We start from the raw sequence: 27,733 nt of genomic DNA on the forward strand, positions 1-27,733 counted from the left end.
AGGCCAGTACTGCTTCTGTAACCTGGAGGCCAGTACTGCTTCTGTAACCTGGAGGCCAGTGCTGCTTCTGTAACCTGGAGGCCAGTACTGCTTCTGTAACCTGGAGGCCAGTACTGCTTCTGTAACCTGGAGGCCAGTAATGCTTCTGTAACCTGGAGGCCAGTACTGCTTCTGTAACCTGGAGGCCAGTACTGCTTCTGTAACCTGGAGGCCAGTACTGCTTCTGTAACCTGGAGGCCAGTACTGCTTCTGTAACCTGGAGGCCAGTACTGCTTCTGTAACCTGGAGGCCAGTACTGCTTCTGTAACCTGAAGGCCAGCACTGCTTCTGTAACCTGGAGGCCAGTGCTGCTTCTGTAACCTGGAGGCCAGTACTGCTTCTGTAACCTGGAGGCCAGTACTGTTTCTGTAACCTGGAGGCCAGTACTGCTTCTGTAATCTGGAGGCCAGTACTGCTTCTGTAACCTGGAGGCCAGTACTGCTTCTGTAACCTGGAGGCCAGTACTGCTTCTGTAACCTGGAGGCCAGTACTGCTTCTGTAACCTGGAGGCCAGTGCTGCTTCTGTAACCTGGAGGCCAGTACTGCTTCTGTAACCTGGAGGCCAGTACTGCTTCTGTAACCTGGAGGCCAGTAATGCTTCTGTAACCTGGAGGCCAGTACTGCTTCTGTAACCTGGAGGCCAGTACTGCTTCTGTAACCTGGAGGCCAGTACTGCTTCTGTAACCTGGAGGCCAGTACTGCTTCTGTAACCTGGAGGCCAGTACTGCTTCTGTAACCTGAAGGCCAGCACTGCTTCTGTAACCTGGAGGCCAGTGCTGCTTCTGTAACCTGGAGGCCAGTACTGCTTCTGTAACCTGGAGGCCGATACTGCTTCTGTAACCTGGAGGCCAGTACTGCTTCTGTAACCTGGAGGCCAGTACTGCTTCTGTAACCTGGAGGCCAGTACTGCTTCTGTAACCTGGAGGCCAGTACTGCTTCTGTAACCTAGAGGTCAGTAATGCTTCTGTAACCTGGAAGCCAGTACTGCTTCTGTAACCTGGAGGCCAGTACTGCTTCTGTAACCTGGAGGCCAGTACTGCTTCTGTAACCTTGAGGCCAGTACTGCTTCTGTAACCTGGAGGCCAGTACTGCTTCTGTAACCTGGAGGCCAGTAATGCTTCTGTAACCTGGAGGCCAGTACTGCTTCTGTAACCTGGAGGCCAATACTGCTTCTGTAACCTGGAGGCCAGTACTGCTTCTGTAACCTTGAGGCCAGTACTGCTTCTGTAACCTGGAGGCCAGTGCTGCTTCTGTAACCTGGAGGCCAGTACTGCTTCTGTAACCTGGAGGCCAGTACTGCTTCTGTAACCTGGAGGCCAGTACTGCTTCTGTAACCTGGAGGCCAGTACTGCTTCTGTAACCTGGAGGCCAGTACTGCTTCTGTAACCTGGAGGCCAGTACTGCTTCTGTAACCTGGAGGCCAGTACTGCTTCTGTAACCTGGAGGCCAGTACTGCTTCTGTAACCTGGAGGCCAGCACTGCTTCTGTAACCTGGAGGCCGGTACTGCTTCTGTAACCTGGAGGCCAGTACTGCTTCTGCAACCTGGAGGCCAGTACTGCTTCTGTAACCTGGAGTCCAGTACTGCTTCTGTAACCTGGAGGCCAGTACTGCTTCTGTAACCTGGAGGCCAGTACTGCTTCTGTAACCTGGAGGCCAGTACTGCTTCTGTAACCTGGAGGCCAGTACTGCTTCTGTAACCTGGAGGCCAGTACTGCTTCTGTAATCTGGAGGCCAGTACTGCTTCTGTAACCTGGAGGCTAGTACTGCTTCTGTAACCTGGAGGCCAGTACTGCTTCTGTAACCTGGAGGCCAGTACTGCTTCTGTAACCTGGAGGCCAGTACTGCTTCTGTAATCTGGAGGCCAGTACTGCTTCTGTAACCTGGAGGCCAGTACTGCTTCTGTAACCTGGAGGCCAGTACTGCTTCTGTAACCTGGAGGCCAGTACTGCTTCTGTAATCTGGAGGCCAGTACTGCTTCTGTAACCTGGAGGCCAGTACTGCTTCTGTCACCTGGAGGCCAGTACTGCTTCTGTAATCTGGAGGCCAGTACTGCTTCTGTAATCTGGAGGCCAGTACTGCTTCTGTAACCTGGAGGCCAGTACTGCTTCTGTAACCTGGAGGCCAGTACTGCTTCTGTAACCTGGAGGCCAGTACTGCTTCTGTAACCTGGAGGCCAGTACTGCTTCTGTAATCTGGAGGCCAGTACTGCTTCTGTAACCTGGAGGCCAGTACTGCTTCTGTAATCTGGAGGCCAGTACTGCTTCTGTAACCTGGAGGCCAGTACTGCTTCTGTAACCTGGAGGCCAGTACTGCTTCTGTAACCTGGAGGCCAGTACTGCTTCTGCAATCTGGAGGCCAGTACTGCTTCTGTCACCTGGAGGCCAGTACAGCTTCTGACTGTGATTTACTAGTCAGGAGATAACACAGTGCTTCCTGACGCAGGTTTCATCTCAGGATGACCGGGTCGCCGGTCAAGCATCCGCTGGTCTACCCCAGCTGGGTTCGGCACCAAATTTAGTAAACGACAAAATATCCCCACGTGATGGCATAACTTAGGGCGATGATCCAGGGATTTTAACTTATGATTACCTTTCTTCTTCTTCCACTGTCTCCAGTATGAACGACGTCTCCTCATTCGATCGTAGCTGCCTGCTGCGCCGGCGAAACGTTTCTGCAATAAAGACACCCAAGTGTTGCGCATTTGTGGTTAATGTCTCTGATATTTATTTCCGGTTTTACTTTCCTACAAAGGCATCGTCTGGCCTTGATGCATCTTTTTTCTGTTAAGACGATCAGACTGTAAGGTTCGCTGAGAGCAGAGGTCGTTGTTTTTACTGATAATGATTTATTTCTCCTCTACACACTGCTGCAGTCTTTTATTACTCTTTTCTTGTAAAGAAGAGAGGGAGAAAGAGACAGAGAGAGAGAAAGAGACAGAGAGAGAGAAAGAGACAGAGAGACATGGCTCCAATTTTATGCTGTTCCCTGTCTGTATGTCTCTTAACAATTAAAAGGCTTTCAAATGTGCTGATGTAACCTTGTAAAACCCTGTGTAAAGAGAGAGAGAGAGAGAGAGAGAATACATTTCAACATTTACTGTCAGAGAACAGTAACATTAGAAATTCTGAATTTAACAAGATGTTCGAACTGTCTCTCTCTCTCTCTCTCTCTCTCTCTCTCTCTCTCTCTCTCTCTCCTCTTGCTTTCCTTACTTCCGTCTCTTTGTCCATTGTGCCCAGCCGGTCAACAATGGAAGAATTTTGACGAAGAAATGAAAAAAATTAATTGATGTGGGTGAAGGTGACACAGTATAAAGCATAGAGGAAAATTTTGAACGGTGACGTGTAAACGACTGTCTCTGTCTCTCTCTGTCTCTGTTTCTGTCTCTGTCTGTCTGTCTGTCTGTCTGCCTGTCTGTCTCTGTCTGTCTGTCTGTCTGTCTGTCTCTCTCTCTCTCTCTCTCTCTCTCTCTCTCTCTCTCTCTCTCTCTCTCTCTTTCCTATTGTTATCTGCAGTAATTTCTGTTATAGGCCATCACAAACAGCCACAGACCTCCCCAGACTACCATAGACCACCCCAGACCACCACAAACCACCCCAGACCACCACAGACCACCCCAGACCATCACAGACCACCCCAGACCACCACAAACCACCCCAGACCACCACAGACCACCCCAGACCACCACAGACCACCCCAGACCATCACAGACCACCCCAGACCATCACAGACCACCCCAGACCACCACAGACCACCCCAGACCATCACAGACCACCCTAGATCACCGCAGATCACCGCAGACCACCGCAGACCACCCCAGACCACCCCAGACCACCCCAGACCACCACAAACCACCACAGACCACCACAGACCACCACAGATTACCGAAGACCACCACAGATCACCAGAGGTCATCACAGCCACCACAGACAATCACAGATTTTCACAGAAACTGGAAAGAGCCCAAAATAGCTATTGTACAGATATTAGGTATCAACTAGACACAAGCCAGGTAGCCACTTGGGAGTGGTCAGGTAATGTCGTAGAATTTATAACCAGGAGACATTCACCACACCTACGTCTACTGTTACCACACCTGCGTCTACAATCACCACACCTGCGTCTACTATCACTACACCTGCGTCCTCTACCACATGATAAGCTGGTCAGTGCCAGATTTAGAATGGCACTAAGAGTTAGGGTTCAGTGATAGAGTTGCAGACGGGCGTAGTCATCTCACAAGACCTCCTTAGTCTCTTCCATCGCGTTTTCACTTTACGTCACTGTACGTCTATCGAAGTTCGTTCAGTTCGCGAGGGAGGACACAGGATGTATACAAAGAGAGGTATACGTATGTATCTCGGTTTATGTATAGTGACGAGGTTACTTGCTGTCTGAATGGACTTACTTTAGTTTATCGGCTTTAAGCTCCCTATTTACTTACCTAATGATCTCAAATGTACGTAATACTGAAGGTTTGACGAGAACTTGATAGACTCTAACTGTAATAGGCCATCTATTGAGTTTCTGACAGGACGAAAGGGAGGGGTACCTGGTGGAGATTTCTTTATGTACTATAGTGGAGATTTTGTTGGTCTGGGGGTATCACTTTTGGCAACTGGGCACTGAACATGGGGGAATTTGTTGGTATTTGTTGTATTTGGGAACTTAACATAGGAATGTTTGTTAATACTTGCTGGTTTTTTTTTTTTTTAATACTTAACTCGGAGAATTTGCTAATACTTGCTGTATTTGGGGAATTAACATATTGGATGTGTCAATACTTGCTGTATTTGGGGAATTAACATATTGGATGTGTCAATACTTGCTGTATTAGGGTACTAAACATGGGGGGATTTGTTATACTTGTTGTACTAGTGTACTGAACGTGGGGGGTACTTGCTATACTTACTATATTACGGTACTTAACATGAGTGGACTTGCTAATATTTGCTCTGTTAGTATAGTAAATGTTGGTAAATTGCCACTGTACTTAGATCCTCACACTTAGATCCTCACACTTAGATCCTCACACTGTACTTAGATCCTCACACTTAGATCCTCACACTGTACTTAGATCCTCACACTTAGATCCTCACACTGTACTTAGATCCTCACACTGTACTTAGATCCTCACACTTAGATCCTCACACTGTACTTAGATCCTCACACTTAGATCCTCACACTGTACTTATATCCTCACACTGTACTTGGATCCTCACACTGTACTTAGATCCTCACACTTAGATCCTCACACTGTACTTAAATCCTCACACTTAGATCCTCACACTGTACTTAGATCCTCACACTTAGATTCTCACACTGTACTTAGATCCTCACACTGTACTTAGATCCTCACACTTAGATCCTCACACTGTACTTAGATCCTCACACTTAGATCCTCACAGTGTACTTAGATCCTCACACTTAGATCCTCACACTGTACTTAAATCCTCACACTTAGATCCTCACACTTTACTTAGATCCTCATACTTAGATTCTCACACTGTACTTAGATCCTCGCACTGTACTTAGATCCTCACAGACATGTGACAGAGTGCTCCTTCTTACTCTTTTGACGTCATCTTCCCATCACTTCCTGTCATTACCTGTGTTCACTTCCCGTCATCCTCCACCCTTTTCCCCCCCACTCCGTCACTTCCCTCCTCCTCCTCCTCCTCCTCCTCCTCCTCCTCCTCCTCGTCCTCCTCCTCCTCCTCCTCCTCCTCCTCCTCCTCCTCCTATCCTTGTCACTTTCCGACAGTTCAGACCATCATTCACCTCACTAAAAGATAATTAATTCTTAAATGGAAATACGAGATGGTTTTTGCTCGCGTGGTCAGAATGTCAAGGCTCCTTACCCACCAGCCAATGCACTTGGGCTCCAAAGCTCACTCTAGGCTCCTGAGCTCGCTCTGGGCTCTACATTAAGCTAATTTACTTACATCTCCCTCGTAGCCTTACTCGCAACCCTAACCTAACTGAACTAATCTGAGGTTCTAATCTCAATGTGGTCACTGTTCTCACTTAAATTAAAAGGAAACACACCAGGGGGCCACTAACCTCACACTGGTATTGTGGGTTAGTTGTGAATTGTTCCAGCCATGGTGTTGTGAGTTAGTTGTGAATTGTTCCAGCTATGGTGTTGTGGGTTAGTTGTGAATTGTTCCAGGCACGGTGTTGTGAGTTAGTTACGATTTGTTCCAGCCATGGTGTCGTGGGTTAGTTGTGAATTGTTCCAGGCACGGTGTTGTGAGTAAGTTGTGAATTGTTCCAGCCATGGTGTTGTGGGTTAGTTGTGAATTGTTCCAGCCATGGTGTTGTCGGTTAGTTGTGAATTGTTCCAGCCATGGTGTTGTGAGTTAGTTACGATTTGTTCCAGCTATGGTGTTGTGGGTTAGTTGTGAATTGTTCCAGCCATGGTGTTCTGGGTTAGTTGTGGATTGTTCCAGCCATGGTGTTGTGAGTTAGTTGTGAATTGTTCCAGCCATGGTGTTGTGAGTTGTGAATTGTTCCAGCTATGGTGCTGTGGGTTAGTTGTGAATTGTTCCAGCCAAGGTGTTGTGAGTTAGTTACGATTTGTTCCAGCCATGGTGTCGTGGGTTAGTTGTGAATTGTTCCAGCCACGGAGTTGTGGGTTAGTTGTGAATTGTTCCAGCCATGGTGTTGTGAGATAATTGTGAATTGTTCCAGCCATGGTGTTGTGGGTTAGTTGTGAATTGTTCCAGCCACGGTGTTGTGGGTTAGTTGTGAATTGTTCCAGCCACGGTGTTGTGGGTTAGTTGTGAATTGTTCCAGCCATGATGTTGTGAGTTAGTTGTGAATTGTTCCAGCCATGGTGCTGTGGGTTAGTTGTGAATTGTTCCAGCCATGATGTTGTGAGTTAGTTGTGAATTGTTCCAGCCATGATGTGAGTTAGTTGTGAATTGTTCCAGCCACGGTGTTGTGGGTTAGTTGTGAATTGTTCCAGCCATGATGTTGTGAGTTAGTTGTGAATTGTTCCAGCCATGGTGCTGTGGGTTAGTTGTGAATTGTTCCAGCCATGATGTTGTGAGTTAGTTGTGAATTGTTCCAGCCATGATGTGAGTTAGTTGTGAATTGTTCCAGCCATGATGTGAGTTAGTTGTGAATTGTTCCAGCCATGATGTTGTGACGTTATTGTTGCTGTTATCGTTGCTGATGGTGTTATTATTATTATTATTATTATTATTATTATTATTATTATTATTATTGTTATTGTTATTGTTATTGTTATTGTTATTGTTATTGTTATTGTCATCGTCATCATTGTTATATTCATGTCCAAACGTTAAACCTGTAAGTCATACAGGGCCTAAGGAAATGGAAAGTGGTCAGGCTTGATCCGAGGAAGAAAAGAATGGTTGCCACTCTTATGATCAAGAGCCCTCAGCATCAGGGCGCCATCCTTGAAGGCTCATTTAGAGCTCCCTGGGCTCACTGGAGCTGTGACCAAACGAGAGTTACCTGGGCTCACTGGAGCTGTGACCAGCTGAGAGCTCCCTGGGCTCACTGGAGCTGTGACCAGCTGAGAGTTACCTGGGCTTACTGGAGCTGTGATCAGCTGAGAGCTCCCTGGACTCACTGCAGCTGTGACCAGCTGAGAGCTCCCTGGGCTTACTGGAGCTGTGACCAGTTGAGAGTTACCTGGGCTTACTGGAGCTGTGATCAGCTGAGAGTTACCTGGGCTTACTGGAGCTGTGATCAGCTGAGAGCTCCCTGAACTCACTGGAGCTGTGACCAGCTGAGAGCTTCCTGGGCTCACTGGAGTTGTGACCAGCTGAGAGCTCCCTGGGCTTACTGGAGCTTTGACCAGCTGAGAGTTACCTGGGCTTACTAGAGCTGTGATCAGCTGAGAGCTCCCTGGGCTCACTGGAGCTGTGACCAGCTGAGAGGTCACAGGGCTCACTGGAGCTGTGACCAGCTGAGAGGTCCCAGGGCTCACTGGAGTTGTGACCAGCTGAGAGCTCCCTGGGCTTACTGGAGCTGTGATCAGCTGAGAGTTGGGCTTACTATAGCTGTGATCAGCTGAGAGCTCCCTGGGCTCACTGGAGCTGTGACCATCTGAGAGCTCCCTGGGCTCACTGGAGCTGTGACCAGCTGATAGCTCCCTGGGCTCACTGGAGATGTGACCAGCTGAGAGCTCCTTGAGCTCACTGGAGCTGTGATCAGCTGAGAGCTCCCTGAGCTCACTGGAGCTGTGACCAGCTGAGAGCTCCCTGGGCTCACTGGAGCTGTGACCAGCTAAGCGTTACCTGGGCTTACTGGAGCTGTGATCAGCTGAGAGCTCCATGGACTCACTGGAGCTGTGACCAGCTGAGAGCTTCCTGGGCTTACTGGAGCTGTGACCAGCTGAGAGTTACCTGGGCTTACTGGAGCTGTGATCAGCTGAGAGCTCCCTGGACTCACTGGAGCTGTGACCAGCTGAGAGCTCCCTGGGCTCACTGGAGTTGTGACCAGCTGAGAGCTCCCTGGGCTTACTGGAGCTTTGACCAGCTGAGAGTTCCCTGGGCTTAATAGAGCTGTGATCAGCTGAGAGCTCCCTGGGCTCACTGGAGCTGTGACCAGCTGAGAGGTCACAGGGCTCACTGGAGCTGTGACCAGCTGAGAGGTCCCAGGGCTCACTGGAGTTGTGACCAGCTGAGAGCTCCCTGGGCTTACTGGAGCTGTGATCAGCTGAGAGTTACTTGGGCTTACTATAGCTGTGATCAGCTGAGAGCTCCCTGGGCTCACTGGAGCTGTGACCATCTGAGAGCTCCCTGGGCTCACTGGAGCTGTGACCAGCTGATAGCTCCCTGGACTCACTGGAGATGTGACCAGCTGAGAGCTCCTTGAGCTCACTGGAGCTGTGATCAGCTGAGAGCTCTCTGAGCTCACTGGAGCTGTGACCAGCTGAGAGCTCCCTGGGCTCACTGGAGCTGTGACCAGCTAAGCGTTACCTGGGCTTACTGGAGCTGTGATCAGCTGAGAGCTCCCTGGACTCACTGGAGCTGTGACCAGCTGAGAGCTTCCTGGGCTTACTGGAGCTGTGACCAGCTGAGAGTTACCTGGGCTTACTGGAGCTGTGATCAGCTGAGAGTTACCTGGGCTTACTGGAGCTGTGATCAGCTGAGAGCTCCCTGGACTCACTGGAGCTGTGACCAGCTGAGAGCTCCCTGGGCTCACTGGAGTTGTGACCAGCTGAGAGCTCCCTGGGCTTACTGGAGCTTTGACCAGCTGAGAGTTCCCTGGGCTTACTAGAGCTGTGATCAGCTGAGAGCTCCCTGGGCTCACTGGAGCTGTGACCAGCTGAGAGGTCACAGAGCTCACTGGAGCTGTGACCAGCTGAGAGGTCCCAGGGCTCACTGGAGTTGTGACCAGCTGAGAGCTCCCTGGGCTTACTGGAGCTGTGATCAGCTGAGAGTTACTTGGGCTTACTATAGCTGTGATCAGCTGAGAGCTCCCTGGGCTCACTGGAGCTGTGACCATCTGAGAGCTCCCTGGGCTAACTGGAGCTGTGACCAGCTGATAGCTCCCTGGGCTCACTGGAGATGTGACAAGCTGAGAGCTCCTTGAGCTCACTGGAGCTGTGATCAGCTGAGAGCTCCCTGAGCTCACTGGAGCTGTGACCAGCTGAGAGCTCCCTGGGCTCACTGGAGCTGTGACCAGCTAAGCGTTACCTGGGCTTACTGGAGCTGTGATCAGCTGAGAGCTCCCTGGACTCACTGGAGCTGTGACCAGCTGAGAGCTTCCTGGGCTTACTGGAGCTGTGACCAGCTGAGAGTTACCTGGGCTTACTGGAGCTGTGATCAGCTGAGAGTTACCTGGGCTTACTGGAGCTGTGATCAGCTGAGAGCTCCCTGGACTCACTGGAGCTGTGACCAGCTGAGAGCTCCCTGGGCTCACTGGAGTTGTGACCAGCTGAGAGCTCCCTGGGCTTACTGGAGCTTTGACCAGCTGAGAGTTACCTGGGCTTACTAGAGCTGTGATCAGCTGAGAGCTCCCTGGGCTCACTGGAGCTGTGACCAGCTGAGAGGTCACAGGGCTCACTGGAGCTGTGACCAGCTGAGAGGTCCCAGGGCTCACTGGAGTTGTGACCAGCTGAGAGCTCCCTGGGCTTACTGGAGCTGTGATCAGCTGAGAGTTACCTGGGCTTACTATAGCTGTGATCAGCTGAGAGCTCCCTGGACTCACTGGAGCTGTGACCAGCTGAGAGCTCCCAGGAGCTGTGACTAGCTGAGAGCTCCCTGGGCTCACTGGAGTTGTGACCATCTGAGAGCTCCCTGGGCTCACTGGAGCTGTGACCAGCTGATAGCTCCCTGGGCTCACTGGAGGTGACCAGCTGAGAGCTCCCTGAGCTCACTGGAGCTGTGATCAGCTGAGAGCTCCCTGAGCTCACTGGAGCTGTGATCAGATGAAAGCTCCCTGAGCACACTGGAGCTGTGATCAGCTGAGAGCTCCCTGAGCTCACTGGAGCTGTGATCAGCTGAGAGCTCCCTGGGCTCAATGGAGCTGTGATCAGCTGAGAGCTCCCTGAGCTCACTGGAGCTGTGACCAGCTGAGAGCTCCCTGAGCTCCCTGGAGCTGTGACCAGCTGAGAGCTCCCTGAGCTCACTGGAGCTGTGACCAGCTAAGAGCTCCCTGAGCTCACTGGAGCTGTGACCAGCTAAGAGCTCCCTGAGCTCACTGGAGCTGTGACCAGCTGAGAGCTCCCTGAGCTCACTGGAGCTGTGACCAGCTGAGAGCTCCCTGAGCTCACTGGAGCTGTGACCAGCTGAGAGCTCCCTGAGCTCGATAACAATGACAATAACAACAATAACAACAGCAATCGTAACTACTACTGCAGTAACTACTAACACACCTACAACAACAACAACTACTACAACAACTACTACAACAACTACTACAACAACTGCTACTACAACAAGAACAACTACTACAACAACTACTACAACAACTGCTACTACAACAACTGCTACTACAACAACTGCTACTACAACAAGAACAACTACTACAACAACTGCTACTACAACAACCACTACAACAACTGCTACTACAACAACTGCTACTACAACAACTACTACAACAACTGCTACTACAACAACTACTACAACAACTGCTACTACAACAACTGCTACTACAACAACTACTACAACAACTGCTACTACAACAACTACTACAACAACTGCTACTACAACAACTACTACAACTACTGCTACTACAACTACTACAACAACTGCTACAACAACTGCTACTACAACAACTGCTACTACAACAGCTACTACAACAACTGCTACTACAACAACTGCTACTACTACAACTACTACTACAACAACTGCTACTACAATAACTGCTACTACAACAACTGCTACTACAACAACTGCTACTAAAACAACTGCTACTACAACAGCTGCTACTACAACAACTGCTACTACAACAACTGCTAACTACAACAACTGCTACTACAACAACTACTACAACAACTGCTACTACAACAACTGCTACTACAACAGCTACTACAACAACTGCTACTACAACAACTGCTACTACAACAACTGCTACCATAGCAAGAACAACTACTACAACAACTGCTAATACAACTGCTACTACAACAACTGCTACTACAACAACTACTACAACAACTGCTACTACAACAACTACTACAACAACTGCTACTACAACAACTGCTACTACAACAACTGCTTCTACAACAGCTGCTACTACAACAACTGCTACTACAACAACTGCTACTACAACAAGAAGAACTACTACAACAACTGCTACTACAACAACTGCTACTACAACAAGAACAACTACTACAACAACTGCTACTACAACAACTGCTACTACAACAACTGCTACTACAACAACTGCTACTACAACAACTGCTACTACAACAACTGCTACTACAACAACTACTACAACAACTACTACTACAACAACTGCTACTACAACAACTGCTACAACAACTGCTACTACAGCAACTATTACAACAACTGCTACAACAACTGCTACTACAACAACTGCTACTACAACAACTACTACAACAACTGCTACTACAACAACTGCTACTACAACAACTACTACAACAACTGCTACTACAACAACTACTACAACAACTGCTACTACAACTACTACAACAAATGCTACAACAACTGCTACTACAACAACTGCTACTACAACAACTACTACTACAACAACTGCTACTACAACAACTGCTACTACAACAACTGCTACTGCAACAACTACTACAACAACTGCTACTACAACAACTGCTACTACAACAACTACTACAACAACTGCTACTACAACAACTGCTACTACAACAACTACTACAACACCTGCTACTACAGCAACTACTACAACAACTGCTACTACAACAACTACTACAACAACTGCTACTACAACAACTACTACAACAACTGCTACAACAATTGCTACTACAACAACTGCTACTACAACAACTACTACAACAACTGCTACTACAACAACTGCTACTACAACAACTACTACAACAACTGCTACTACAACAACTGCTACTACAACAACTGCTACTACAACAACTACAACAACTGCTACTACAACAACTGCTACTACAACAACTGCTACCACAACAACTACTACAACAACTGCTACTACAACAACTGCTACTACAACAACTGCTACTACAATAACTACTACAACAACTGCTACAACAACTACTACAACAACTGCTACTACAGCAACTATTACAACAACTGCTACAACAATTGCTACTACAACAACTGCTACTACAATTGCTACTACAACAACTGCTACTACAACAACTGCTACAACAATTGCTACTACAACAACTGCTACTACAACAACTACTACAACAACTACTACAGAAACTACTACAACAACTACTACAACAACTTCTACTACAACAACTGCTACTACAACAACTACTACAACAACTACTACAACAACTACTACAACAACTGCTACTACAACAACTCCTACTACAACAACTACTACAACAACTGCTACTACAACAACTGCTACTACAACAACTACTACAACAACTACTACAACTACTACAACAACAACTACTACAACAACTGCTACTACAACAACTACTAAAACAACTGCTACTACAACAACTACTGCAACAACTGCTACTACAACAACTACTACAACAACTGCTACTACAACAACTACTACAACAACTGCTACTACAACAACTGCTACTACAACAACTACAACAACTACTACAACTACTACAACAACAACTACTTCAACAACTGCTACTACAACAACTACTACAACAACTGCTACTACAACAACTACTACAACAACTGCTACTACAACAACTACTACAACAACTGCTACTACAACAACTACTACAACAACTGCTACTACAAAAACTACTACAACAACTGCTACTACAACTACTACAACAACTGCTACAACAACTGCTACTACAACAACTGCTACTACAACAACTACTACAACAACTGCTACTACAACAACTGCTACTACAACAACTACTACTACAACAACTGCTACTACAACAACTGCTACTACAACAACTGCTACTGCAACAACTACTACAACAACTGCTACTACAACAACTGCTACTACAACAACTACTACAACACCTGCTACTACAGCAACTACTACAACAACTGCTACTACAACAACTACTACAACAACTGCTACTACAACAACTACTACAACAACTGCTACAACAACTGCTACTACAACAACTGCTACTACAACAACTACTACAACAACTGCTACTACAACAACTGTTACTACAACAACTACTACAACAACTGCTACTACAACAACTGCTACTACAACAACTACAACAACTGCTACTACAACAACTGCTACTACAACAACTGCTACCACAACAACTACTACAACAACTGCTACTACAACAACTGCTACTACAACAACTGCTACTACAATAACTACTACAACAACTGCTACAACAACTACTACAACAACTGCTACTACAACAACTATTACAACAACTGCTACAACAATTGCTACTACAACAACTGCTACTACAATTGCTTCTACAACAACTGCTACTACAACAACTGCTACAACAATTGCTACTACAACAACTGCTACTACAACAACTACTACAACAACTACTACAGCAACTACTACAACAACTACTACAACAACTTCTACTACAACAACTGCTACTACAAAAACTACTACAACAACTACTACAACAACTACTACAACAACTACTACAACAACTGCTACTACAACAACTCCTACTACAACAATTACTACAACAACTGCTACTACAACAACTGCTACTACAACAACTACTACAACAACTACTACAACTACTACAACAACAACTACTACAACAACAACTACTACAACAACTGCTACTACAACAACTACTACAACAACTGCTACTACAACAACTACTGCAACAACTGCTACTACAACAACTACTACAACAACTGCTACTACACAAGAAACGACCGAGAGGTATGTCAGGAGCTCAACACAAGATTTAAAGAGGTATTTACAGCGGAAACCAGTAGGACTCCAAGAAATCAGAACAGGGGGGCACACCAGCAAGTGCTGGATGAGGTACATATAACCAAGGAGGAGGTGAAGAAGCTGCTATGCGAACTTGACACCTCAAAGGCGGTGGGACCAGACAACATCTCTCCATGGGTCCTTAAAGAGGGAGCAGAGATATTGTGTGAGCCATTAACAAAGATCTTCAACACATCATTTGAAACTGGGCAACTCCCTGAGGTATGGAAAATGGCAAATGTAGTCCCAATTTTTATAAAGGGAGACAGACATGAGGCACTAAACTACAGACCTGTATCACTAACGTGTATAGTATGCAAGGTCATGGAGAAGATCATCAGGAGGAGAGTGGTGGGGCATCTGGAAAGAAACAAGTGTATAATTGACAACCAGCACGGTTTCAGGGAAGGAAAATCCTGTGTCACAAACCTACTAGAGTTTTACGACAAGGTGACAGAAGTAAGACAAGAGAGAGAGGGGTGGATCGACTGCGTATTTTTGGACTGCAAGAAGGCTTTCGACACAGTTCCTCACAAGAGGTTACTGCAAAAGCTAGAGGACCAGGCACACATAACAGGAAAGGCACTGCAATGGATCAGAGAATATCTGACAGGGAGGCAACAACGAGTCATGGTACGCGACGAGGTGTCAGAGTGGGCGCCTGTGACAAGCGGGGTTCCACAGGGGTCAGTCCTAGGACCTGTGCTGTTCTTGGTATACGTGAACGACATAACGGAAGGGATTGACTCAGAAGTGTCCTTGTTTGCAGACGATGTGAAGTTAATGAGAAGAATCGAATCGGACGAGGATCAGGCAGGACTACAAAGAGACCTGGACAGGCTACAAGCCTGGTCCAGCAACTGGTTCCTTGAATTTAACCCTGCCAAATGCAAAGTCATGAAGATTGGGGAAGGGCAAAGAAGACCGCAGACACAATATAGTTTAGATGGCCAAAGACTGCAAACCTCACTCAAGGAAAAAGATCTGGGGGTGAGTATAACACCGAGCATATCTCCTGAGGCGCACATCAATCAGATAACTGCTGCAGCATACGGGCGCCTGGCAAACCTACGGATAGCGTTCCGATACCTCAATAAGGATTCGTTTAAGACTCTGTATACCATTTACGTCAGGCCCATACTGGAGTATGCAGCACCAGTTTGGAACCCACACTTGGTCAAACACGTCAAGAAATCAGAGAAGACTAGCCCAGGAGCTAAGTGGTATGCCCTACGAGGGAAAGTTAAGTATAATAAATCTGACGACATTGGAGGACAGTAGAGATAGAGGAAACATAATAACGACATATAAAATACTGAGAATGTGACAGGGTGAATAGGGACAGAATGTTCCAGAGATGCGGCACAGCAACAAGGGGTCACAACTGGAAGTTGAAAACTCATATGAGTCACAGGAATGTTAGGAAGTATTTCTTAAGTCACAGAGTTGTCAGGAAGAGTGCTGTAGAGGAGGCAGGATCCATACATAGTTTTATCATCTTTCGATGAAGGCTCATGGAGCAGGGAAAGAGTGGACCTAGTAGCGACCAGCGAAGAGGCGGAGCCAGGAGCTATGACTCGACCCCTGCAACCACAACTGGGTGAGTACAGCATACACACACATTGGCCAGCAACTATGAATCGACCCCTGCAACCACTACTAGGTGAGTGCAACTAGGTGAGTATACACACACACAGAGGGGCCAGGAGCTATGAATCGACCCTTGCAACCACAACTAAGTGAGTGCTACTAGGTGAGTACACACACACACACACACACACACACACACACACACACACAGGGGCCAGGAGCTCCAAATCGACCCCTACAACCACAACTAGGCGAGTACACAGGAAATACCACCACCCTTGACTTTACACAAGTATCAGTGTTGAAGATATCTACTCGAAAAATATATAAACGTTTTTGTACACAAGAGAGAAAGTTGAATTTAAATACAAGCCAGAAGGTGACAAGGACAAGAGCTGCAGTGTGACTGGACGTCACCAGGAAGATACACGGATACATGTTTCACGTACGACCTGACACAGGCAACAGTAAGAATAACAATAAAATTATTTTAACATGATACATACGCAGTACATGATACATGATACATGGTTGTACAGAGGACTATAATAGACGGGTGTACATGCCAAAAGCCCCTTTGTATGCAGAACATTTCGGGCAAACTTAAAAATTAACTTAATATTAGGAAGACAATAATAGTTCATATGGTCATTAGATACGTTATAGCGAGTACGAGAGAACTGAATATTCTTAGATAATGTTACATGGCATTGATAAATCTAGTAGAGTAGAGAATAATTACAATATTGGATTACTTTATAAAGATTAAAGTAATACAATAGAACAACTTAAAACAATTTACAATATGATTTATTACAGTTTAGTACTATTTAAAACAATTAATACGAGTAGATATATACTATATATATATATATATATATATATATATATATATATATATATATATATATATATACTATATATATATATATATATATATATATATATATATATGGATACCTGTGTTAGGTTAGGTAAAGTTTATCAGGAAACAGGACAAGTGTTTCCTGACGGTGGTCTTCGTCACATGATGACCCGCAGCTGGAGCTTTTGGTCATCTGATCGAGGCCTTCCACTGGCTTATCTGTGGATGTACGATTAGACGCAGGTCAACAGTATGCGTGTTGATAGGAAGAATACCTGGATATATTGGATACTTTGTGGGTCGTGGATGGTAAGATTATCCAGAGGAGAGGGCTAGCTTCTTGGTAAGTATGTAAGAACAGTGAGTGTGTGAGAGGAACAGTGAGTGTGTGAGAGGAACAGTGAGTGTGTGAGAGGAACAGTGAGTGTGTGAGAGGAACAGTGAGTGTGTGAGAGGAACAGTGAGTGTGTGAGAAGAACAGTGAGTGTGTGAGAGGAACAGTGAGTGTGTGAGAGGAACAGTAAGTGTGTGAGAGGAACAGTGAGTGTGTGAGAGGAACAGTGAGCTTGTGAGAGGAACAGTGAGTGTGTGAGAGGAACAGTGAGTGTGTGAGAGGAACAGTGAGTGTGTGAGAGGAACAGTGAGTGTGTGAGAGGAACAGTGAGTGTGTGAGAGGAACAGTGAGTGTGTGAGAGGAACAGTGTGTGTGTGAGAGGAACAGTGAGTGTGTGAGAGGAACAGTGAGTGTGTGAGAGGAACAGTGAGTGTGTGAGAGGAACAGTGTGTGTGTGAGAGGAACAGTGTGTGTGTGAGATGAACAGTGAGTGTGTGAGAGGAACAGTGAGTGTGTGAGAGGAACAGTGAGTGTGTGAGAGGAACAGTGAGTGTGTGAGAGGAACAGTGTGTGTGTGAGAGGAGCAGTGAGTGTGTGAGAGGAACAGTGAGTGTGTGAGAGGAACAGTGAGTGTGTGAGAGGAACAGTGAGTGTGTGAGAGGAACAGTGTGTGTGTGAGAGGAACAGTGAGTGTGTGAGAGGAACAGTGTGTGTGTGAGAGGAACAGTGAGTGTGTGAGAGGAACAGTGTGTGTGTGAGAGGAACAGTGAGTGTGTGAGAGGAACAGTGAGTGTGTGAGAGGAACAGTGAGTGTGTGAGAGGAACAGTGTGTGTGTGAGAGGAACAGTGAGTGTGTGAGAGGAACAGTGAGTGTGTGAGAGGAACAGTGAGTGTGTGAGAGGAACAGTGAGTGTGTGAGAGGAACAGTGTGTGTGTGAGAGGAACAGTGAGTGTGTGAGAGGAACAGTGTGTGTGTGAGAGGAACAGTGAGTGTGTGAGAGGAACAGTGAGTGTGTGAGAGGAACAGTGAGTGTGTGAGAGGAACAGTGTGTGTGTGAGAGGAACAGTGAGTGTGTGAGATGAACAGTGAGTGTGTGAGAGGAACAGTGAGTGTGTGAGAGGAACAGTGAGTGTGTGAGAGGAACAGTGAGTGTGTGAGAGGAACAGTGTGTGTGTGAGAGGAACAGTGTGTGTGTGAGAGGAACAGTGAGTGTGTGAGAGGAACAGTGAGTGTGTGAGAGGAACAGTGTGTGTGTGAGAGGAACAGTGTGTGTGTGAGAGGAACAGTGTGTGTGTGAGAGGAACAGTGTGTGTGTGAGAGGAACAGTGTGTGTGTGAGAGGAACAGTGTGTGTGTGAGATGAACAGTGAGTGTGTGAGAGGAACAGTGAGTGTGTGAGAGGAACAGTGTGTGTGTGAGAGGAACAGTGTGTGTGTGAGAGGAACAGTGAGTGTGTGAGAGGAACAGTGTGTGTGTGAGAGGAACAGTGTGTGTGTGAGAGGAACAGTGAGTGTGTGAGAGGAACAGTTAGTGTGTGAGAGGAACAGTGAGTGTGTGAGAGGAACAGTGTGTGTGTGAGAGGAACAGTGAGTGTGTGAGAGGAACAGTGAGTGTGTGAGAGGAACAGTGAGTGTGTGAGAGGAACAGTGAGTGTGTGAGAGGAACAGTGAGTGCATGAGAGGAACAGTGAGTGTGTGAGAGGAACAGTGAGTGTGTGAGAGGAACAGTGAGTGTGTGAGAGGAACAGTGAGTGTGTGAGAGGAACAGTGAGTGTGTGAGAGGAACAGTGAGTGTGTGAGAGGAACAGTGAGTGTGTGAGAGGAACAGTGAGTGTGTGAGAGGAACAGTGAGTTTGAGAGGAACGGTGAGTGTGAGAGGAACAGTGTGTGTGAGAGGAACAGTGTGTGTGAGAGGAACAGTGTGTGTGAGAGGAACAGTGTGTGTGAGAGGAACAGTGAGTGTGAGAGGAACGGTGAGTGTGTGAGAGGAAAAGTGAGTGTGTGGGAGGAACAGTTAGTGTGTGAGAGGAACAGTGAGTGTGTGAGAGGAACAGTGAGTGTGTGAGAGGAACAGTGAGTATGTGAGAGGAACAGTTAGTGTGTGAGAGGAACAGTGTGTGTGTGAGAGGAACAGTGAGTGTGTGAGAGGAACAGTGAGTGTGTGAGAGGAACAGTGTGTGTTAGAGGAACAGTGAGTGTGTGAGAGGAACAGTGAGTGTGTGAGAGAAACAGTGAGTGTGTGAGAGGAACAGTGAGTGTGTGAGAGGAACAGTTAGTGTGTGAGAGGAACAGTGAGTGTGTGAGAGGAACAGTGTGTGTGTGAGAGGAACAGTTAGTGTGTGAGAGGAACAGTGAGTGTGTGAGAGGAACGGTGAGTGTGTGTGAGAGGAACGGTGAGTGTGTGAGAGGAACAGTGAGTGTATGAGAGGAACGGTGAGTGTGTGAGAGGAACAGTGAGTGTGTGAGAGGAGCAGTGAGTATGTGAGAGGAACAGTGAGTGTGTGAGAGGAACGGTGAGTGTGTGAGAGGAACGGTGAGTGTGTGAGAGGTTTGAGAGAGACAGTGAGTGTGCGATAGGGCAACAGTGTGTGAGAGGTGTGAGGGTGAGTGTGAAAGTGAGTGCTGGACTCCTGAAATACCTCAGGAACGATGTTTTGGTCCGAACGGAACTGACAAGTTACAGTGAAGCGAGAAGGACAGATAACCAGAACATATGAGAGAGAGAGAGAGAGAGAGAGAGAGAGAGAGAGAGAAGAAGAAGGGAGTTTTAACTTGACAATGGTCAGTGGTCCCCTGTAAGGTGTACGTTATTTCTGGATTGTGGCAGCTACAGTCATGTGATTGTGGCAGCCACATTCATGTGAATTTTTTCCTTCACGATCTGTAGAACGAAAGTTTATTGAGTCGCTTTCTAACTGATTTGTTTCTGAGGTGTGGAGATTTCGATCCTCCGTCGGCCGATCGCAAGACAGAAACAGCCTGGCTTCCCTCAGGTAGCCAGGTCAATGTAGGTCAGGTCAAGTCTTGCAATGGTCACGCCTTGCACATTCCAGTTGAAGACGCCATGTGACTTGATGCAATAATTCCTGTTGTAAGCATTTCCTAAGAGTGGTTTTATTATTGTGTGTCTCGTGCTGTTGTCAGATTATCCAGTAGACTCTCTTGTTTATATGGCAGAGATCTCGTGTTTTCACTCCAGTCAGAATTAAAAATTATGTATTCTTTTGTTTTTCTTCGGTATTGTTTTGTTTCGTAATGGGATACTTTCCGTGTTTACCCTTCCTTTTCATAATGTAAGTAGCCTTAAGGGGCACTTCTGTTTCCCTTGTTTTCTAATAATGTTATTTTTTTCTCTTTTAATCTACCTTGTATATAATTACTGTCGTATTTACTTAGTCTCCTTTCGTAATGTGAAGTCTAGGATCTTTTTTTTAATTCATGGTATAACTTAACAGATCTTTGATGACAGTTGTATTGCAGAGGTCTGAGCAGAGCTAAGCTCTCTGGAACATATTGTGCACATTTCCTGGCGTGTGTTGTCCACACTGAAACACACTTAGTATGTTGCATATTCTTCTGTCATATTGTCCATATATTGTTTACATATGATATTGTTTACTGTGACAGTCTCGCCTTTTTTCCAGTGTGATCCACTGTTTGCCTGAGTGATCCATTTTCAGTTGTGTTGAGTCATATTACTAATGGTATGCAACACAGACAACTTGATGAGTAAGACATATGTGCAACACATGGGTATTTTTATTGCCGAAATGCTTCGCCTGCGTAGCAGGCTTCCTCAGTCGAATAAAAAAAATTGATTACTGGAAACAACTGAAAAAGTGGATAGGTAATTATGAGATATTGAGCGCCTTAGTCTGGAGTGAAGGTGTCCAGTTATTTTTGCTCTTGTAATAATGTTGTCAAGCCGTAACGGCTTGACAAAGCTCCTATAGAGCGAAACGTTGCCACAGCAAAATGTCGCATTAGTTGCACTTGTGTCCTCTTACCTGACATTTTTGCCTTTGTTTCTGTGTCCGTCTACCATTCTACTATCTTCGCAAATCTTTATTTACTTGCTTGTACAATTAGCGTCTTCACTCTGCGTGTACTGATGCTGTGATCTCTGACGGAGATTTACTTCCGTGCGGAGGATGATTTTCCAATATACGAAGTATGCACAAAATTTACATAGGTCTCGTTAATTTCTTTGATTCGGCCACTGACAACTTATGTCTTGAATTCCGAAGTTGAAAACTAAAAATCTATTTCAAAAAATACGCTTTATGGAGCTTCTCTTTTTAATTCCAACTTTTTAAAGCTGAAAAATTTCTATAAATCCCCCGGAGAACAGAAGTAGGCCTACTGGCATAGACTTTTATTGGGACAGAGGTTCGCTCTGTGTGTGTGTGGCGAAATGATACTACAGATCAAAAAAAAAAATGAAAATCACGTTCACGGTGAACGTGATAGTAGTGTAAGTAGACACCACTGCCTATGACACCATGGTGCCAGCGGCTCCACAGACCAGTGCCAGGTTATTCTTCCCCCTCACCAACATTCATCAGAGTGCCTCATTAAAGTTCATTAAAGTGCCTCACTAACGTTCATCGAAGTGTCTCACCAACGTTCATCAAAGTGCCTCACTAACGTTCATCAAAGTGCCTCACTAACGTTCATCGAAGTGTCTCACCAACGTTCATCAAAGTGCCTCACTAACGTTCATCAAAGAGCCTCACCAACGTTCATCAAAGTGTCTCACTAACGTTCATCAAAGTGCCTCACCAACGTTCATCAGAGTGCCTCACCAACGTTCATCAGAGTGCCTCACCAACGTTCATCAAGGTGCCTCACTAACGTTCATCAAAGTGCCTCACCAACGTTCATCAAAGTGCCTCATCAACGTACTTACGTCACATCACGTGATGTTAACATTAAGCTTAGTCACTAATAACACACACGACCTTACTTGTCTGACAGTATTCTTGTCTCACAGGCAAAAACTCGACTCCGGAACCAACTTCCTTCTTATCGAGACCAGGATATACAGTTCAACGGAAGTCGTCCTCCAGAGACATTAGGAGTCGTTCTCGAGGGTTATAAGAAGTCCTTCTCGGGAGGGCAGACAAGTCGCCCTCGGAACCAACGAGGTACAGTCGTCCTCGGGAGCTGTAGGGAATCGAGGACGAAACTTAGGTCGTCCTTGTCGTCATGGCGAAGGTCGTTCTCGTCGTCGTCGTTCTCAGCGCTGTCCTGCCATCTGTTTTTGACTTTGAGATTTCAAGTGATAATGTGAGTATTTTTTCAATTACTTATTTCTTGTGTGTATGTGTCTGCGAGCCTTTTGTTATGTTATAATTCTTGTTAACAATTCATGTCTCTCTCTTTCTCTCTCTCTCTCTCTCTCTCTCTCTCTCTCTCTCTCTCTCTCTCTCTCTCTCTCTCTCTCTCTCTCTCTCTCTCTCTCTCTCTCTCTCTCTCTCTCTCTCTCTCTCTCTCTCTCTCTCTCTCTCTCTCTCTCTCTCTCTCTCTCTCTCTCTCTCTCTCTCTCTCTCTCAGTTTATCTATCTATCTATCTGTCTATCTATCTATCTATCTATCTGATTCTTTCAATATTTCATTACACAATCTATATTCTTAACGTGGCATAATTTCGCTGACTCCTACGACCATTACGTTGCATTAACCTACACAAAATTCCATCATCCTTTTAGGACTCCAGTTGAGCATTGAATACAGATTCTCTTGTAAAGATTTACAGTCATTCTCTTTCTCAATTCCGCATAAGATTTTTATTTTTTTTGCATTATTTCTAAGCCTGTTTCTATGATTTTTTTTATTCCTACTGGTAAATCTTTTTATATAAATTAGAAACATTACCGGGGTATGTACAGACCCTTGTGGCACCCCACTTGTGACATCCTCCCATGCAGACATTTTTTTCCTCTCATGACTGTTCGCATTTTCATCTCAGATAGTTTCCAAATTAGTCTTCCATTAGGAACTTTATTAAAAGGTTTCTTAAAGTCTTGGTAAATACAATCTGCCCATCCATTTCTTTTCTGAACAATTTTAGCAATTCTCTCACAGTAACTTAAAAAAAATTATATACATTAATGTACAGACCGAAAATCAAATTGTGTTCCAATCAGTATGTTCTCATTCCTTATGTGCTGAATCCATTTTAATCATTTTTCCCAATAATTTTGCAACAATCTCGTCAATAACACTGGCTTATAGTTTAATGGGCTTTCACTGTCATGCTTTTTTTTTAAATACAGGCATAATATATGCCATCCTCCACGTGTTTACCTTTCTGTGTGAGATCTTAAACATTTTAAAAAGTGGATAGTGAGTCTCCATGTTGTGGAGGCGAGCCCAGGCAACAAGAGTGAGTCTCCATGTTGTGGAGGCGAGCCCAGGCAACAAGAGTGAGTCTCCATGTTGTGGAGGCGAGCCCAGGCAACAAGAGTGAGTCTCCATGTTGTGGAGGCGAGCCCAGGCAACAAGAGTGAGTCTCCATGTTGTGGAGGCGAGCCCAGGCAACAACAGTGAGTCTCCATGTTGTGGAGGCGAGCCCAGGCAACAAGAGTGAGTCTCCATGTTGTGGAGGCGAGCCCAGGCAACAACAGTGAGTCTCCATGTTGTGGAGGCGAGCCCAGGCAACAACAGTGAGTCTCCATGTTATGGAGGCGAGCCCAGGCAACAAGAGTGAGTCTCCATGTTGTGGAGGCGAGCCCAGGCAACAAGAGTGAGTCTCCAAGTTGTGGAGGCGAGCCCAGGCAACAACAGTGAGTCTCCATGTTGTGGAGGCGAGCCCAGGCAACAAGAGTGAGTCTCCATGTTGTGGAGGCGAGCCCAGGCAACAACAGTGAGTCTCCATGTTGTGGAGGCGAGCCAAGGCAACAACAGTGAGTCTCCATGTTGTGGAGGCGAGCCCAGGCAACTCGTTCAGTGCCCAGTATACTGTATCATCCTTACAGCTAACATAAAAACACAGTGGTGCCTGTGCTAACCTTCCTATGGTGTAGAAATATACCTAGTTGGATGAATCTTATTGTGGCTAGCTGGTCTAGTGGCTAACGCGACGGGCTGGAGTTTTGAGACTCTATGACCGCGGGTTCAATCCCGGCCGGGAGTATGGTTTGATAAAAACACTAAACACGGAGGATGACGGAAAACATGCACAGTTTTTTAAGAGGATTTTAAGGACAAGTAGTTAATAAACTGCCTGAATTAAGAGGACTGCTCATTCAGTCCAATTCAGAGAATGCATGGAAAGGCAGAACATGAGAAGTTTGAGGCAATCAGTCCTTCAGCCTGGAGTCTATGTGTTCAGCTCATCAGTGTTGAAAAAAAAATCAGCATATGGTGGGTTGTATACGTTTATCACTAACAGTTTTCCACTCCATATATATTTTGTACTCTTATACTTAATATTTCAACATTTTAATTATTTTGGATTACAGTTTTCGTAACTTGAAAAGATTGTTTTACCAATATTTGCAGTCCTCCTCTTATCCTCCCTTCCCTTCTTCCATGATTTTCCAGTTGGGTTTCAGTTAGACCAACTATATCAGGTTTCTTTTCACTAATGATATCACTAAGTTCCAATCTTGCTGAGTTTACTTCGTCAATACTAGTGAAAAAAAAGTCTTCAAAACGGTGTTATTCTCACTGTTGCCCTTTTTTTCCATGGGTTTTAGAGTGGTTTTTTATCGAGCCTGAAAAAAAAATATTTGATAGGTTGGTAAAACAATCGTGAACTGTAAAAAAAAAAATTATTTTCTTGCTCATTTATATCCTGACTCAACCCTTTAGCAATGATTAGAAAACAAAGTTATTTTCAGACTATTTTCCTTGGAAAGATTTAATCTAATTTGCTTATCCTTATAATGTTCATTTTTTTTTTAGCATTTCTACCCCCTCAAGGAAGGTTCCTTGATGTTGGTGAGGGGCTCTTGATTTAGGGAATTGGATCTGTGCTCCAGTTCTCCGAATTAAGCCAGAATGCCTTCCACATCCCCCCCCCAGGCGCTGTATAATCCTCCGGGTTTAGCGCTTCCCCTTGATTATAATAATAATAATTTAGCATTTGTACGTAGTTCTTTTCCTGTGTCAGTGTTATTATCAGCGACCTGCGCTTGACTTCCGTATTTTATAATACAAATATAGGCTGCAATATATTAGCCAGTTGAAGTCCACAATGTACTTCGTCATCTCGTGTGTGTGTGTGTGTGTGTATGTGTACTCACCTAGTTGTGATTGCAGGGGTCGATTCACAGCTCCTGGCCCCTTGTGTGTGTGTGTGTGTGTGTGTGTGTGTGTGTGTACACGCGTGCAACCTGTGTACATACATTCAAGCGGAGGAACAGACTATGACACGTTGGTCGCACTCCTCCTCCACCCTCCTGGTGGACCAGGAAGATGTTCCTGCAGATAGATGCTCTTGTTCAACTTCGAGTGACGCTTCAGCGTCTCCCTGACTTTTAAACTCCCCTCTTTTTTATTTAATATTCAAATTCCTTAATATCATCATCGACAGCGTCAACACAAAGTTTGTGAAGCCATTATTAGTATTGTTGTATTGATGCTATTATTATTATTATTATTATTATTATTATTATTATTATTATTATTATTATTATTATTATTATTTTTATTTTTATTATTATTATTATTATTATTATTATTATTATTATTATTATTATTATTATTACTATTATTATTATATTCACTGGAAAAATTTCCTTTAAAAGTCATGTAGCACCTGGGTGGGAATGGTAGGTAATCTGCTTTGATCCGAGGAAAGGAAGGTTTAACTCCAATTCCTTGGATCAATAACTCCAGTTCCTTGGATCATTAACCCTTCCCCATACCTTGACGGAACTGGCAAGAGACTAGGCTTGACTTTGACCTTTGAGAGGGTCAGGGAGTGGCCTGACCTTGTGACTGATAGATCTGACCTCAGCCTGGCCTGATGACTGATAGATCTGACTTCAGCCTGACCTGGTGACTGATAGGTCTAACCTCAGCCTGACCTGGTGACTGATAGATCTGACTTCAGCCTGACCTGGTGACTGATAGGTCTAACCTCAGCCTGACCTGGTGACTGATAAATCTAACCTCAGCCTGACCTGGTGACTGATAGATCTGACTTCAGCCTGACCTGGTGACAGATAGGTCTAACCTCAGCCTGACCTGGTGACTGATAAATCTAACCTCAGCCTGACCTGGTGACTGATAGATCTGACTTCAGCCTGACCTGGTGACTCATAAATCTGACCTCAGCCTGACCTGGTGACTGAGAGATTTGACTTCAACCTGATCTGGTGACTGACAGATTTGACTTCAACTTGACCTGATGACTAATAGATCTGACTTTAGCCTAACCTGGAGACTGATAGATCTGACCTCAGCCTGATCTGGTGACTGAGAGATTTGACTTCACCCTGACCTGGTGACTGATAGATCTGACCTCAACCTGACCTGGTGACTGATAGATCTGACCTGATGACTTATACATCTGACTTCAGCCTGACATGGTGTACGGCAGACCTATCTTAACACTGAACTTCTAAAGGTCAGATCTGACTTAACACTGACCTTCTGGAGGTCACACCTGACTTAACACTGACCATGTGGAAGTCAGACCTGACTTAACACTGACCTTATGGGGGTCAGACTTGATTTAACACTGACCTTGTGGAGGTCAGACCTGACAACACTGACCTTGTGGGGGGTCATACCTGACTTAACACCGACCTTCTGAAAGTCAAACCTTGCTCGTCCAGAGACAGCAAACAAATGCAATAGGTTTTAATCAATGATTCTCAGAAAGTTACAGTGCAAGTTTGAAGAGAGAGAGAGAGAGAGAGAGAGAGAGAGACGGATGTGGCAAAGTATGGGTATCGTTGAACAAGCGACCGATACCAGCTGATACCGTTTTTGTAATATTAATATTATATTTTGTGCTTAAAAATCTCAACATCAACATTCTGCGTTACGATTGTGAAATTTCCTCTTACACAACCCCCCCCCACACAGACACACACACACACTCACACACACACACACACACACACACACACACACACACACACACACACACACACACACACACACACACACACACACACACACACACACACACACACACTCACACACATATTTATATATATCCACAGCCGTCAATTTATTTATATATTTATTTATTTATAGTAGCGTTACTAAGACAAGGTTGACTCAACAGGGAGGTCGCAGGAGGCGCCAGTCACCAGTACCAACACTGAACCCACCCATACCTACCTCCGTGGCACACTATCTAGGTAAGTCACTCCCTCAGTGCCTTCTGCAACGTACGTCCTGCTCTT

General features: G+C 45.5%; 1 protein-coding gene across 1 annotated transcript in view; it reads left to right on the plus strand.

The window, feature by feature from the left end:
- LOC128685000 (spidroin-2-like) overlaps positions 1 to 27,733 on the plus strand; it is an 88,928-nt gene that overhangs the window by 48,055 nt on the left and 13,140 nt on the right. The window contains exons 2-3 of the mRNA XM_070085647.1: positions 22,357 to 22,652; positions 27,613 to 27,688. Coding sequence (XP_069941748.1) covers positions 22,572 to 22,652; positions 27,613 to 27,688 — 157 coding nt within the window. The 5' untranslated portion in view covers positions 22,357 to 22,571. The remainder of the gene's footprint in view (positions 1 to 22,356; positions 22,653 to 27,612; positions 27,689 to 27,733) is intronic.

Source organism: Cherax quadricarinatus, chromosome 1 (genome assembly GCF_038502225.1).
Source record: "Cherax quadricarinatus isolate ZL_2023a chromosome 1, ASM3850222v1, whole genome shotgun sequence".
NCBI lineage: Eukaryota > Metazoa > Arthropoda > Malacostraca > Decapoda > Parastacidae > Cherax > Cherax quadricarinatus.